At 37.8% G+C, this 12218-nt stretch overlaps 1 protein-coding gene across 15 annotated transcripts in view; it reads left to right on the forward strand.

Annotated features, from left to right (window-relative positions):
- CCDC171 (coiled-coil domain containing 171) overlaps nucleotides 1–12218 on the forward strand; it is a 217685-nt gene that overhangs the window by 30204 nt on the left and 175263 nt on the right. For all 15 annotated transcript variants that reach the window (XR_007373821.1, XR_007373820.1, XR_007373822.1 and 12 more), the window contains 3 exons: nucleotides 1246–1338; nucleotides 4648–4808; nucleotides 11750–11888. Coding sequence is in view for 9 of the 15 variants with exons in the window: in XM_048930579.1 (XP_048786536.1) it covers nucleotides 1246–1338; nucleotides 4648–4808; nucleotides 11750–11888 (393 nt within the window). In the remaining 6 variants the exon portion in view is untranslated. The remainder of the gene's footprint in view (nucleotides 1–1245; nucleotides 1339–4647; nucleotides 4809–11749; nucleotides 11889–12218) is intronic.

The following is a 12218-nucleotide window of genomic DNA, read 5'->3' on the forward strand; positions in this document are numbered from 1 at the left end:
ATTTTTTTCTTTGATTATGTTAAACATAAGACTTCTGAGAAAGAGTTCAGGCCTTCTGACATATCTTACTGTGGAGTAGGTTTGGTAAGCTCTGTGCTTTTTCTGCTTTTCTCTTTGGTATGCTTCTGACAAACATCTGTATTGAAAATTTTTCCTTTTTCTGTTTGTTTATGTGAGAGAGAGATTATACAAACGAGCATTACATTTATTGTCAAGAACCTTTGTTCTAACATCTGTTAAAGTTTCTTCTCTTAAATGCTTGCAACCAAGATGCAGTCTCACTGATTTTACATTTCCAAAATCAAGAATTTTGATTGTATTTATGCAACCTGAAATGCTCTTATGTTAAAAAAACCCTGTTGCTATCCCAAAAAAACTAAGTAAGGAAGTAGCCTGTCTTTTTAACATCTTGTGGCCAATCCAGATTTTAGAACAGATTTCTAGCATAGTCATTGGCATTCTTGAAATGTTGGAAGAATGGACAGTCAAATTCAGACAATCCCATGTTGCTTAAACTGTGCTTGCATATACAGATACTCTGTTCTGTAATGCATTGTGACTGATTTGATTAGTCAGGATATTCGTTAAAATATTGTACACTTCCTGACATTTTTCTAGACAAAACCAGCAGAATAGTTAGAAGTCAATACAAATATTGTTTTAGCTCTTTGAAACAGTATTCTTAAAGTTCTTTGGCATAGTGAATCTCATTGATTTAGGCCTGCTAAGCAGTGTATTCTTGGCATTTTAATTGGAAATTACATGCTAAAAACAGTATGTATTTATGGAATTCTCAGTCTTCTCAATACTTTGTCATCTCATTACTAAATTTATAGATACTCTATTGTTATTTCATTGTTTTCTGGAAAATGTAGGCTGGAGTTGTGTTGCCTCAGGTTACAACCTTGGTAAAAGCAAATACTATGGTAATCAATAGAAAATTTGAGCTCAGTCTTCTCACTTTTTGATTCCAGCCACAGTTTTTTTAGTTCTGAAACAATGCAGTGATAACATAATGCTAAATCAATTTACTTAACAGAATAGAAAATCATGTCATATTTTAGCTCTGCAAAAATTATTTTGATATGTGTTTCTTAGATCATTTCTTGGATAATCATAGTTTCCTGTGCAAGTCAGATATACTGGAGTGGTGTACAGAATCCTAAAATACTGAGTTATAAGAAGAATCTGTATGTTATGTTTACGATCTGTCTGAACTTAAATTTCTTCAAAATGTACTTCTAGGCAGCAACAGACAGAATAAAGCAATTGGAAGAAAGCATTGAAGAAGAAAGAGCAGCACATTTGAAATCTAAATTCAGTTTGGAAATCACCCAGGTAAACTTTTTGTTAAATATTTTGTGGAGCTTTATATCAAACGAGTTCCTGAAGTTATAAAGTTGCAGTCTTCTAGATGCTTCAGTAAGAACACTGGATTTTTTTTTTTTTTTTTTTTTTGCATTTAAATTTCAAAACTGTAATACATAAAGGGAAGATCAGAAAAATACTTGTTTCTCAGGGAATATTCTTTTCAATTTTTAAAAAATATTAATAATTTATTCAGATTTGTAAGAATAAGAGTGTAACTTCTCCTAGTATTTAAATAGTGTAGGAAAAAGAAATATTTAATTAGAGCTAAACACCATGGTACCATATAAATATCCTGTCCTATGTCTTTTGACTAGAAATTTACTGGGACTATTTGGATATGCAGTATATGCATCTGACTTCTATAGGAATGAGTACTGAATAAATGCACACTGAAACTGCTGTTTCAAATATTGTTGTTCAAAGTAGATTTCACCTTTAAACAACATTACAGTATCAGCAACTACCACTAAAGGTTAATTATATGAGAAAATGTAATATATATACTTGAATATTAAATCTTTGCATTTTTAGTAATGGATATCTATATGACTGAGAAGAGCTGGGAAATACTGGCATTTTAGGAAGCAGTAGGGAAAGATCTCAGATTTGTCCCAGAGGAGCTTGAGAGAGCTCTTTGAAGAAGGTAGCAAGGCTGGTAGACCAGCTGAAGTTCTTCAACACCATTGCATGCAGCATGAGCATAAGCTGAAGGAGTTGGAAACCATCATGCAGTTAGAACAATATGACTTACCATCACGTTTTCATGATAGCAGTTAATAATTGCACAACTGGAGCAAGACAATTAAGATCTGCAATCTGTTCAAAAGAGATGGGCAGGGAATCACAGAATCACAGAATCACAGAATTGTAGGGGTTGGAAGGGACCTCCAGAGATCATCGAGTCCAACCCCCCTGCCAAAGCAGGTTCCCTACACCAGGTAGCACAGGTAGGCATCCAGGCAGGTCTTGAACATCTCCAGAGAAGGAGACTCCACCACCTCCCTGGGCAGCCTGTTCCAGTGCTCCGTCACCTCACTGTAAAGAAGTTCTTGCGCATGTTTGTGCAGAACTTCCTATGCTCCAGTTTCTGGCCATTCCCCCTTGTCCTGTCTCCACTCACCACTGAAAAGAGTCCGGCCTCACCATTCTGCCCCCCACACCTTAGATATTTATAGACCTGGATCAGGTCCCCTCTCAGTCTTCTTTTCTCAAGGCTGAACAGACCCAGTTCACTCAGCCTTTCCTCATAGCAGAGATGCTCCAGGCCCTTCACCATCTTCGTGGCCCTCCGCTGGACTCTTTCCAAGAGAAGGATGGGTAGGGGTGTTGCCTCTGAAAAATAGTCATAATCAGGTTGAAAGCTTGTGAGTAGAAAAATTAAAAATAAAAATAAAAAAAAAAAATCAGGGATCAGACCAATAAACATCTTGTGGTTGCAGTTTACTGCAGGCCGCTGTAAACAAAGTCTGCAAGTCTGAAACAACCTGTTGAATGTGAATGTGTATAAGTCTATGGAACCTTACAACACTGTGTATTCAATGAATATATGGATGCTATAATTAAGAAATATACAGGAAAGTTAGGCTAAACAGGTTATCATGCTAAAGAAGAACAGATGCAAAGTTTACCCTTGTCCTGAGATCACTGAGAAGACTCTAAGAGGAGCAGTCTCCAAGTGAGATCCTTCCTCAGTGCTAGTCAGTTCTTAAATGGGGTCTAGGAAAGGTGGAGCCAGGCTCCCCCCCTTCCAGTAGCACAGGAGAATTGTCTTCACCTGTGCTCCCAGACCTGACTCATTGCTCGCCTCAGGTTGTCAGTCAGAGGTTCAGGCTGTGATTCAGCAGTTCCCATATGGACACACATCTCAGTTCCTGAAAGAGCTATCTTATGTGGTTGCGAAGCAAGTCTTCACCATATTTGAGAAGTCACGGCTGTCAGGTGAAGTCCCCAAAGAGAATTGGGAAATGAAGACCTGGGGAATCCAAGGCCGATCACTTCTATGCCTGGGGTGGTTGCAAAACAGATTCTCCTAGAAGCTATGTTAAGGCACGTGAAAGATGAGATGATCTGAGGCACCAACACAGCTTCACCAAGCACCTTCCCAACCTGGTGACTTTCTACAGTGAAGTAATGGTGTTGATGGACACAGGAAGGGCAACTGATACTATCTCCCTGGATTTGTATAAGGCTTTTGATGTGGTCCCATACCACAGTCTTTTCTCTAAATTGGAGAAATAAGGATTTGAAAGGTTGATTATTCAGTGGATAAATAATTGATTGGATTGTTGTAGCCAGAGGGTTGTGGTCAATGGCTGTTGACCACAGGTGGGGCTGTTGGAGTGTGTCCAAAGAAGGGCAACAAAGATGATCTGAGGGCTGGACCACTACACCTTGTTCAATCTGGAGAAGATAAGGTCGTGAGCAGCCTGATCTTGTGGGAGCTGTCCTTGCCCATGGCAGGTGATATTCAAGGTTCTTTCCAACCCAAGCTGTTTTATGAGTCTATGATCACATAATGTTTGACCAAATGAGGCAATTACAGCTTACTTTAGAAGGCAAGCAAAAAAAAAAAAACAAAAAAAAAAACACCACTACTTTAATATTCTTATAATACAAGACTTTACAATGTAAATTTTACAAACTTAGTCAGTAAAATTTGTATTCTTCCTTTTTATTTCCTGAGCAACAAAAATAAATGATGCTGTTTTTGAGTTAGTTTTTTTCCTTATTTTAATGATCTTCTTTGTGAAAATGCTCTTATTTATTTATTTATTTATTTAAGGGTACCATTAAGGTAGTAAAAAGTAGAGATTTGCTTTTCTTCGTTTTCTTCGTCTACTTCATCATTCAGTGGAACTGAGAGGGCAGTGTTCCATAAAATTAGACACTTTTATAAATAAGCAGCTGGTACAGTTTTCTTCTCTTTTTGAATATGTGGACTTTTCAAGTATGGTTTCCTCTTAGCAAAAGTAATAATTGTAGTCTTTGCAACCATGTATCAAACTTAAACAATAGAATTCCCCTGAAAAACTGTGCCTAAAACCTAAAAGGTGAAAAAGTCATACACCCCTAAGAACATTAAAAGGCATTTTTTTCAACTTACTGTTCAGAGATAAACTATTTATACATTTCTGCATATATTCATTGCTTTTTCTCAAAATGCAGTAAGACAGATTTAATGGAATATAATTGTCCTTAAAGCAGAAAATGGAACAGCGTTAAATACCATGATACTTTTTTCTAACTTGCTTTCATTGTTTTCTGATCACTTGGTAGATGAGAATTCGAGAACTTGAAGGAGCTTTACAAATGGAAAAAGTCAGCCAGGCAGAAGCTCTTTCAGACTTAGAGATGATCAGGAAGGAATTCAAAGAGGTAGAAAATGCATATGAGAGAGAAAAACAGAAAGCCCAAGAGAACTTGGAAAAAGTCAATAGGTAAGTTATCTTTTATATCCATTGAAAATTGGCTGTAGGAAGCTGGATTAGCACTAACAGTTATATAGTTTCCTATCAGTAGAAAACAGTACCATCCTACACTCCTTGTCAAACCTAAAAAAGGCTTCAAACCTGGTGTTCCATTAATAACAGGTCCATACTAGTAAGCATACATGTTAGGGGAAGGTGGAGGTTATTATGAAGGTTATTTGTCTAAGCAAAATACTGAAAATAATAGTTATGATAGGGTCTTGTAGCATTTGGGAGAAGTGTAGAAAAACATACACAATGGGTTTAAAAATATTTTTTTCTTTATACAAATACAGTGTTATGATGAGAAGTTTTCATGGCAGTAGGTGGATCTTCAAGATTTCTATCTAGGAATTGTTTATTATTTCTGCTGAATAATCTTCATTTTCTGCTTTTGAATAAACTTAGAAAGTTTTGACTTGGTAAGAATAGGACAGGAAAAGGTGTAAAGTAGACAAAATTAACTGGAATTCCTTTCCCGCTTGGTACATTCTGCTTTGTCTGTGGTAACAGATGGTTCTTGGAAGAATGGCTGTGTTATACTTACCATGCAGATAGAAGGATGCACAGTACTGTATCTTCTTCCTTGGCTGAATCAAGTATATCTTGGGATAAGAAAACATAAGAAGAATGGTGTTGTAAAACAGGTAGCTAAGCAGTAAGTAAAATAAAGGATAGATTTAGAGAAGGAAGAGGTTTGGAAGAACTTAAGTTGATGGATTACCATGGTGTTCTGGGTAGAGAATTCTGTGGACTTTAGAGCACTGAATTCGGCCTTTCTTATATACGTAGTTTCAGAGATGTTTTTAGTAACATATTTGAAACATCTGCTGTGTTATTAACACAATGGAACTCTTCACCAAAGTTAGGCCAAAAGAAGTCTGAAAGTGAGATTATGCATTTAGGTAAACAAAAGCCATATTAAAAAAAAAAAGAAAAAGAAAAAGAAAAAACCCAAACTTTTTCTTCAAAGAAAAGAAAATAATTTTCATGTAAAAATGGTGAGAACGCATGAAATACATTATGATAGTAATCCAGTGTCATTATTCAGGAATATTGCAGTTTAAACAGCTGGGAAGCTGACAGGGTATATTTTGAGATTTTTAATTAACTGTAAGCTTGTCCTGCCTTGTTGTTTTGCTCTAAACATGAATTCTGTGTTAGCAGTGTATTTGGCATAAAGGTAATACCAAGTTCTTTGCATTTTCTTGATGTGAAGAAGGCCTGTGCCAGTAATATGACTTTTTTAAAATAAATTTTAAAAATCTACTTCATATTCAAAACAGCTTTGTTTGAAGTCTGTTGGATCAGGAGCTGTTTTGATCCAACTTCTGACCTGCAATGCATGTGTTCATCATGTATGTAAGTTCTAATTTCTTGTCTTGCGCAGAATTTTTCTCCCCCAGTAGGTTTCCGTGTTCAGTTGGTGAAGAAAATACAGAAAATTCATGTTTTTGGAGATGAATTCACAGATAAAATCTTTTCCTTCCCTGCTAATTCCTGGACAGTTTCTTCCTTCCAAAGTCCAGTTCTCGTCCCCTCAGATGAAGGACAGGAAACTGCTTGAGAGAGTCCAGTGCAGTGCCACAAAGATGATTAAAGGAGACGAGGAGAGGCTGAGGAAGCTGGGTCTCTTTAGCTTGTTCTCATTAATATTTGTAAATATGGAAAGAGTGAGTGTCGTGAAGGGGATGCCACTCTTCTCAATGACATCCAATGACAGGACAAGGGGCAGTGGGTGCAAGTTGGAACGTGGGAGGCTCCACATAATATGAGAAACAGCTTCTTCACAATAAGGATAACAGAACACTGGAGCAGACTGCACAGAGAGACTGTGGGGTCTCCTTCTCTGGAGATATTCAAAACCCACCTGAATGCATTCCTGTGTGGTCTCATCTAGGCGTTGCTGCTCCGGCAAGGGGATTGGACTAGATGATCTTCGGAGGTGCCTTCCAATCCCTGACATTCTGTGGTTCTGTGTGATTCCGAAACTGACTATTCCAAGGTCCATCCCTGTATTTGAGGCTAGACCAGCTAAGTTCAGCATCATCAAATGAAATACGGGGCTTTGAGTTTTCTTGGCTAATGTCTATTAAGCTGAAGTCATTTTCAGTCTAGAAAATCTTTTCCTGTTTTCAATATGGCCACATACCATAACTTTCTGTAATCGGTCAAGGAGCCATTAGCCTTCCAGCAATCTTTAGGTACAATTTATCATTCCTCCTAGAAACTTCAGGAATTACTCCCCTATTGTTTCTATCCAAGCTTAAAAACTTGCCTTTGTACTATATGAGCAGCTCATGTCTGTATGAGAGAATACTAACTTCTCTGTGAAAGTTGGTAGTCTTAATAAAGGCTTAAGAAACAGAAACTGCCTATTCTTAGAGTACTGTCTTTCTGAACTCAGTCTGTAAAGGTAGGTCAAAATTTACCTCAATTGGACTATCAGTATGCTCAGTTCCTTTTAGATACTTGCATGTAATGGGCATGAATGTCTCTTCAGTCTACCCTGCTTTTTTTATGTGTTGAAGCATACAATTATCAGTTATACTGGTGAGTATCAGTGATTACTTTCACTGGATCCCTTCAGATAGAATAGAAGAACCTTTGATCTACTTACCTTTGAAGGGTGTGGTCCTTGAATTTAAGATGAGGAGCTTTTCATTTTCTTTTAAGCCACGATTTGGCATCCTAACATATTTTTGCTTTGCCTGGAGGGGTCCTCCAGGATTGTCTTTCAGTCTTTGGAAATTGTTGGGGACTTTCATTTATTGTGCTAGAATACTTGTATGTCTTTTTAGCTGGATTTGATGTGGGATAAGTGGAAGCTATACAAAGCTGTGAGAACTGATTTTCTGAGAAAAAGATCAGTGCTGATTCCAAGCATACAGACTTTTCTGGGTTGCATAATTTATTAATTAGCTCTGAACCCAGTAGCACTATGTAAATTGTAAGTAAGAAGAGATCTGGTTCTTCATGTTAATTTACTTTTCTTGAAGAGTGAGGACATGATGCAGAATAAATTGGAACTTCTCTTACTGTGCTTCTGAAAGCTATAAGAATAGGAGTGACATTCGATAACTGAAATAGGCAAATGCTTTAAGAATAAGAAGTAAACATCTACATCTAAGAGAAAAAGAATATGTCAGCTGGGCTGGAGCAGAAAGACATAGGCATTAGGAGGAATGATAAAGTATTCCTTCAGCTAAAAGGTATGTTTTATCTTTATATGTGGGTTAAATCTGTAAGATTTATTTAATTCAAAGCCAGGAAGTGACAATATTTATTTAAAAACTGGGAAAAATTAGAGCCCTTTGGGTTACTAGCAGTTCTAATGAAAGAATAATGAAAAGAGAAAATAAAATGAAGACAGACAAGGGATGTTGCCACTGTTAAAAATGATGCCATAGAATAATTTAAGCTGGAAGGGATTGTAGAAGATCTTTAATTCAACATTCTACTTTTGCCAGAGTCAGCTTTGAGATCAGATTACTCAGGGCTTTGTCCAGTAGATCTTCAAGATCCCCAAGAATGATGACTGCACAAGCTTTCTGGGAGCCTGATCCTCTTATTGACTGTCATGGTGGAAGAAAGCTTCTCATAGTCTGAATCTTTCCCGATTCAATTTGTGACTGTTCTCTCTTGTCCTATACTTTGTTGTGAAGAGGCTGGCTCAGTCTCCTTGGTGACCTAAAGGTACTGCGGGGTCTGTTATTCACCCTTCTCCAAGCTGAACATACCAAGTTTCCTAACGTCATATGGCCTGTACTCTGCCTCATGTCTCTAGCATTTTGTAGATTTGTTGTGACCAAAGTGCAGGACCCAGCACTTGGTCTTGTTGACTGTTATGCAACGTGGCTTCATCCAGTTGTCTGAGAGCTTCCCACCTGACCGAGATTGTTGATAAATAATGGAAAGTGGCTTGGTGAGCATTTCTGCTAGCTTATGTAGGTCCAGTCTGGGTCCATGGACATGTGACAGTGTAGATCGTAGCTGTTCTCTCCTGAATTGTAATATGTTTATTCTGTTCCCCATCTCTGTCTTCAAGCTCAGAGAACTCAGTACCCTATTGACTGCTAAAGATAGAAGCAAAGATAGCATTGAGTACTCAGCCTTCTCCTTGTCCTTGGTAGTAATGCTCCCCGTTGCATCCAATAAAGGATGTATATTCTCCTGGGCTCCTTTTAGCTGTTAATGTATTTGTAAAAACAATTCTATTCACTTCAATAATTAACTTCAAAAGAATCTCCCCCCCAAATAAAACTAAAAAACTTGAAACCAAAATCAGCTAGAAAATGAGGGAGTCTGGTGAAGTCAAGAATGGTGATCAGATTAAGTTTTTGCTGGGTTCCTGCCTTTCTAATTTTCCCTCTGCAACTTCAGGCAACTTCCTTCGCATTCCTCTCCTTTCAAAGGTGGTAAGCTCTGTTTTTTTCCCCTAAGTTTCAGCAAAAGCTCTTCTCTGGTCCTCTTCTCTGTTGCTTGTCGTAAGGTACACCAGAGATGGTCTGCTCCTGCACCTTTAAGACTTCTTTCCTGAGAAATGTCCAGCCTTCACGGTCACTTTGTCCTTCAGAACTGTATCCTACGGGACTCTGCCTACTAATGTCCTAAAAACTCCAAGATCCGCCCTCTGGAAGTCTGGAAGATAGCAGTTTTTCTGATGCCCCTCCTGACTTCATCAAGAACTTTATCATTTTGTGGTTACTATGTCAGAGGCAGCTTCAGACCACCGTGTCTCCCATCAGTCCTTCTCTGTAAATAGCAGATCTAGCAGAGCACCTTCCTGGCTGTCCTACCAGATGTGTTAGGAAGCTATCTTCCACACACTTCAGGAACCTCCTAGGTTTTCTCTTTTCTGTGCTATTGTATTTCCAGCAAGTATCTGGCAAGCTGAAGTTTTCTATGAGAACAAGGGCTAATGACTGTGTGATTTCCACTGGCAGCTTGTAGAATGCTTAATTTGCCATTTCATTCTGGTTGGATGGTCTGCAACAAACTCTCCCCAGGATATCAACCTTTTTGGCTTTCCTCTGATCCTTACCCATAGGGCCTTGACTGTATCTTTACCAACATTGACTTCACAACGTCAAAATGTTTCATAACATACAAAGTCACCCCGCTGCCTCTTGTTCCTTACTTATCCATTCTGAAGAGCTTATAGCCACTGCAACATTCCGGTCATAAAAGTGATCCCACCATGTTTCAGTTATTTGTGGCTAACTTGCTGTCTACCTGGTTATTTTTGAGTAGAGCTGCTCTCCAGCTGGTCACCAGCTGTATTGCTTCAAAGGGGCTCTTCCTTCCTAAACCCTGGACGTTGCATTTGTCAGTGTTGTATTTCAGAAGCTTCATGCTAGGGTGTACCTCATGTCTGTGTATGTTCTTTGCTTGAGCATATAAATTTTGTTGTGTTGTGACCTCTTTCCATCCAATTGCACTCTTGTCCTAATCCATGTGATTGATAAAGATGTCAATCAGATTCTAGTATAGAATTCTGTAGTATCCTACAGTAGTTACCCCCAACTGCCATCTGAACTTTACTATCTAGCCTTTTTTTTTTTTTTTTAAATCTACATGTTAGTCCATGTATCAAGACAATGAAGTTCTAATTTGCCTGTAACAGTGCTGTGTAACAGTGTCAGAAGCTTTGCTGAAGCTGAATTACATGTTATTCACTGCTTTCCTTTTGTCCACAAATCTTGTTCTGTTACAGGTAACTGTGGTTGAGACATGATTTAATCTTAATAAATCCTCTGATTTTTTCCCCAGTCATCTGTCTGACTTTCATGAGCCCAGAAGCTTGTTCTAAGAGTAATTGCTCTCTGATCTTCCTGAGACAAGGCTAACTGGTCTGTAATCCAATGGTTTGTTCTTTTGTCCTTCTTTGCTATAGGTGTGCCAGGACCTCTCTGATCTCAGTATTTCAGAGATGATAGCAAGAAGCCTTTCTGTGATGGTCTAGCTCTGTCAGCACCTTTGAGTGTAGATAAGCCTATCTCTTCTGTTTCTGTGGGTTCTGTCTTCATAAGTAATTGCTCAGTCAATTCTTGTTTGCATTTAGCCGTTCTCTTTCTTAATGACAGAGGCTTAGGAAACCTTGTTGGTGAAGTCTGAGGCAAAGAAGGCATTGAGCATGTTGATGAATTACCTGACCTGTACAGAAAACAGGCCCACGTTTGTTTTTCCTACCACAGCATGGTGGTAAAATCTCTTCTTGTTTTGGTCATCCTTTACAAACATCAAATCAAAGTGCGTTTTGGCTTCTCTGACACAGTACAGATGTGTCTGGCAATTGTTCTAAATTCCTCCCAGGATTTGACTTGTCACTTCTGTCTCCTGCGAACTGTTTAGTCCTGCAACTTTCATGAGTTGTTTAGCCAACCAGTCTCTATATATGTTTGTTTCCTGGATATCATGAGAGAGAGAGAGTTCTGGTAGGTTCCTTGAAGCTCCAAGAGTCTGCTGGTGGAAAACTCTGAAGGCATGCCATTGCGAGTAGAATATGGTCAGCTATTAGGAAATATTAGGAGGAAGCTTTGTATTTGAAAACAGAGTTGATTACGTAAGACTTGACATGGTATTTCTGAAGAGAGCTGCTATGTTAATTAAAATTTAATGAATTCTGTTTATTACATATAATTTGAAGGGCATATTAAAATAACTGAATAAATTTATGACTAGTAAAAGTATCAGTAACTGGAAAACATACCACTTAGTGAAAAAGTTCTTCTTGAAAGGAAAACAACTTCTTTCCATTGAAAAATATAATATGCAACTTCAGAAGTCCTACAGTGTATAAACATCAGATGTGTCACATCTATTGGTTATGTTTAAAAGTATATAGTATAGCTGTCAAAAGTATTTTTGATTAATAAATGAATAAATGTTTTAATGCTGAAACTTTCCAGATTAGAAAGGGAGTATATCTCCACAAACAAGCAAATGAATGAGAAGATTGAGGAAAAGAAGGAGGTAATTAAAGATCTGTTGGAGAGACTACGGGAGAATGAAAAAACTCACAGAGAACTACAAGATAAACTTGCAATGGTAAGACAGAACACCAATGATGCTTCTTAGGGATTTTTCGACGTATTATGTACATAAGATGCATTTATGGAAGAACTCAGTCATTACGTTACTCTAGTCTTACTTGTTGCTTTTTCTGGTAAAATGTTAATATGTGTAGCTAATACACTGCAGAATCTAATTTGGAAATGTACTTCCTGTATTTAATTGAAGAGGTTTTTGGTTTTTTTTTTTGTTTTTTGTTTTTTGTTTTCCAGAAAACAACTACTTTGAAAGTGTGCCTATAAGGCAAAGAGTAACTTGTATTTACACTTTTAGAGAGGGCAGCAATTTTTAGAAATGGATTATGAT

This window comes from Lagopus muta, chromosome Z, assembly GCF_023343835.1.
Source record: "Lagopus muta isolate bLagMut1 chromosome Z, bLagMut1 primary, whole genome shotgun sequence".
Lineage (NCBI taxonomy): Eukaryota > Metazoa > Chordata > Aves > Galliformes > Phasianidae > Lagopus > Lagopus muta.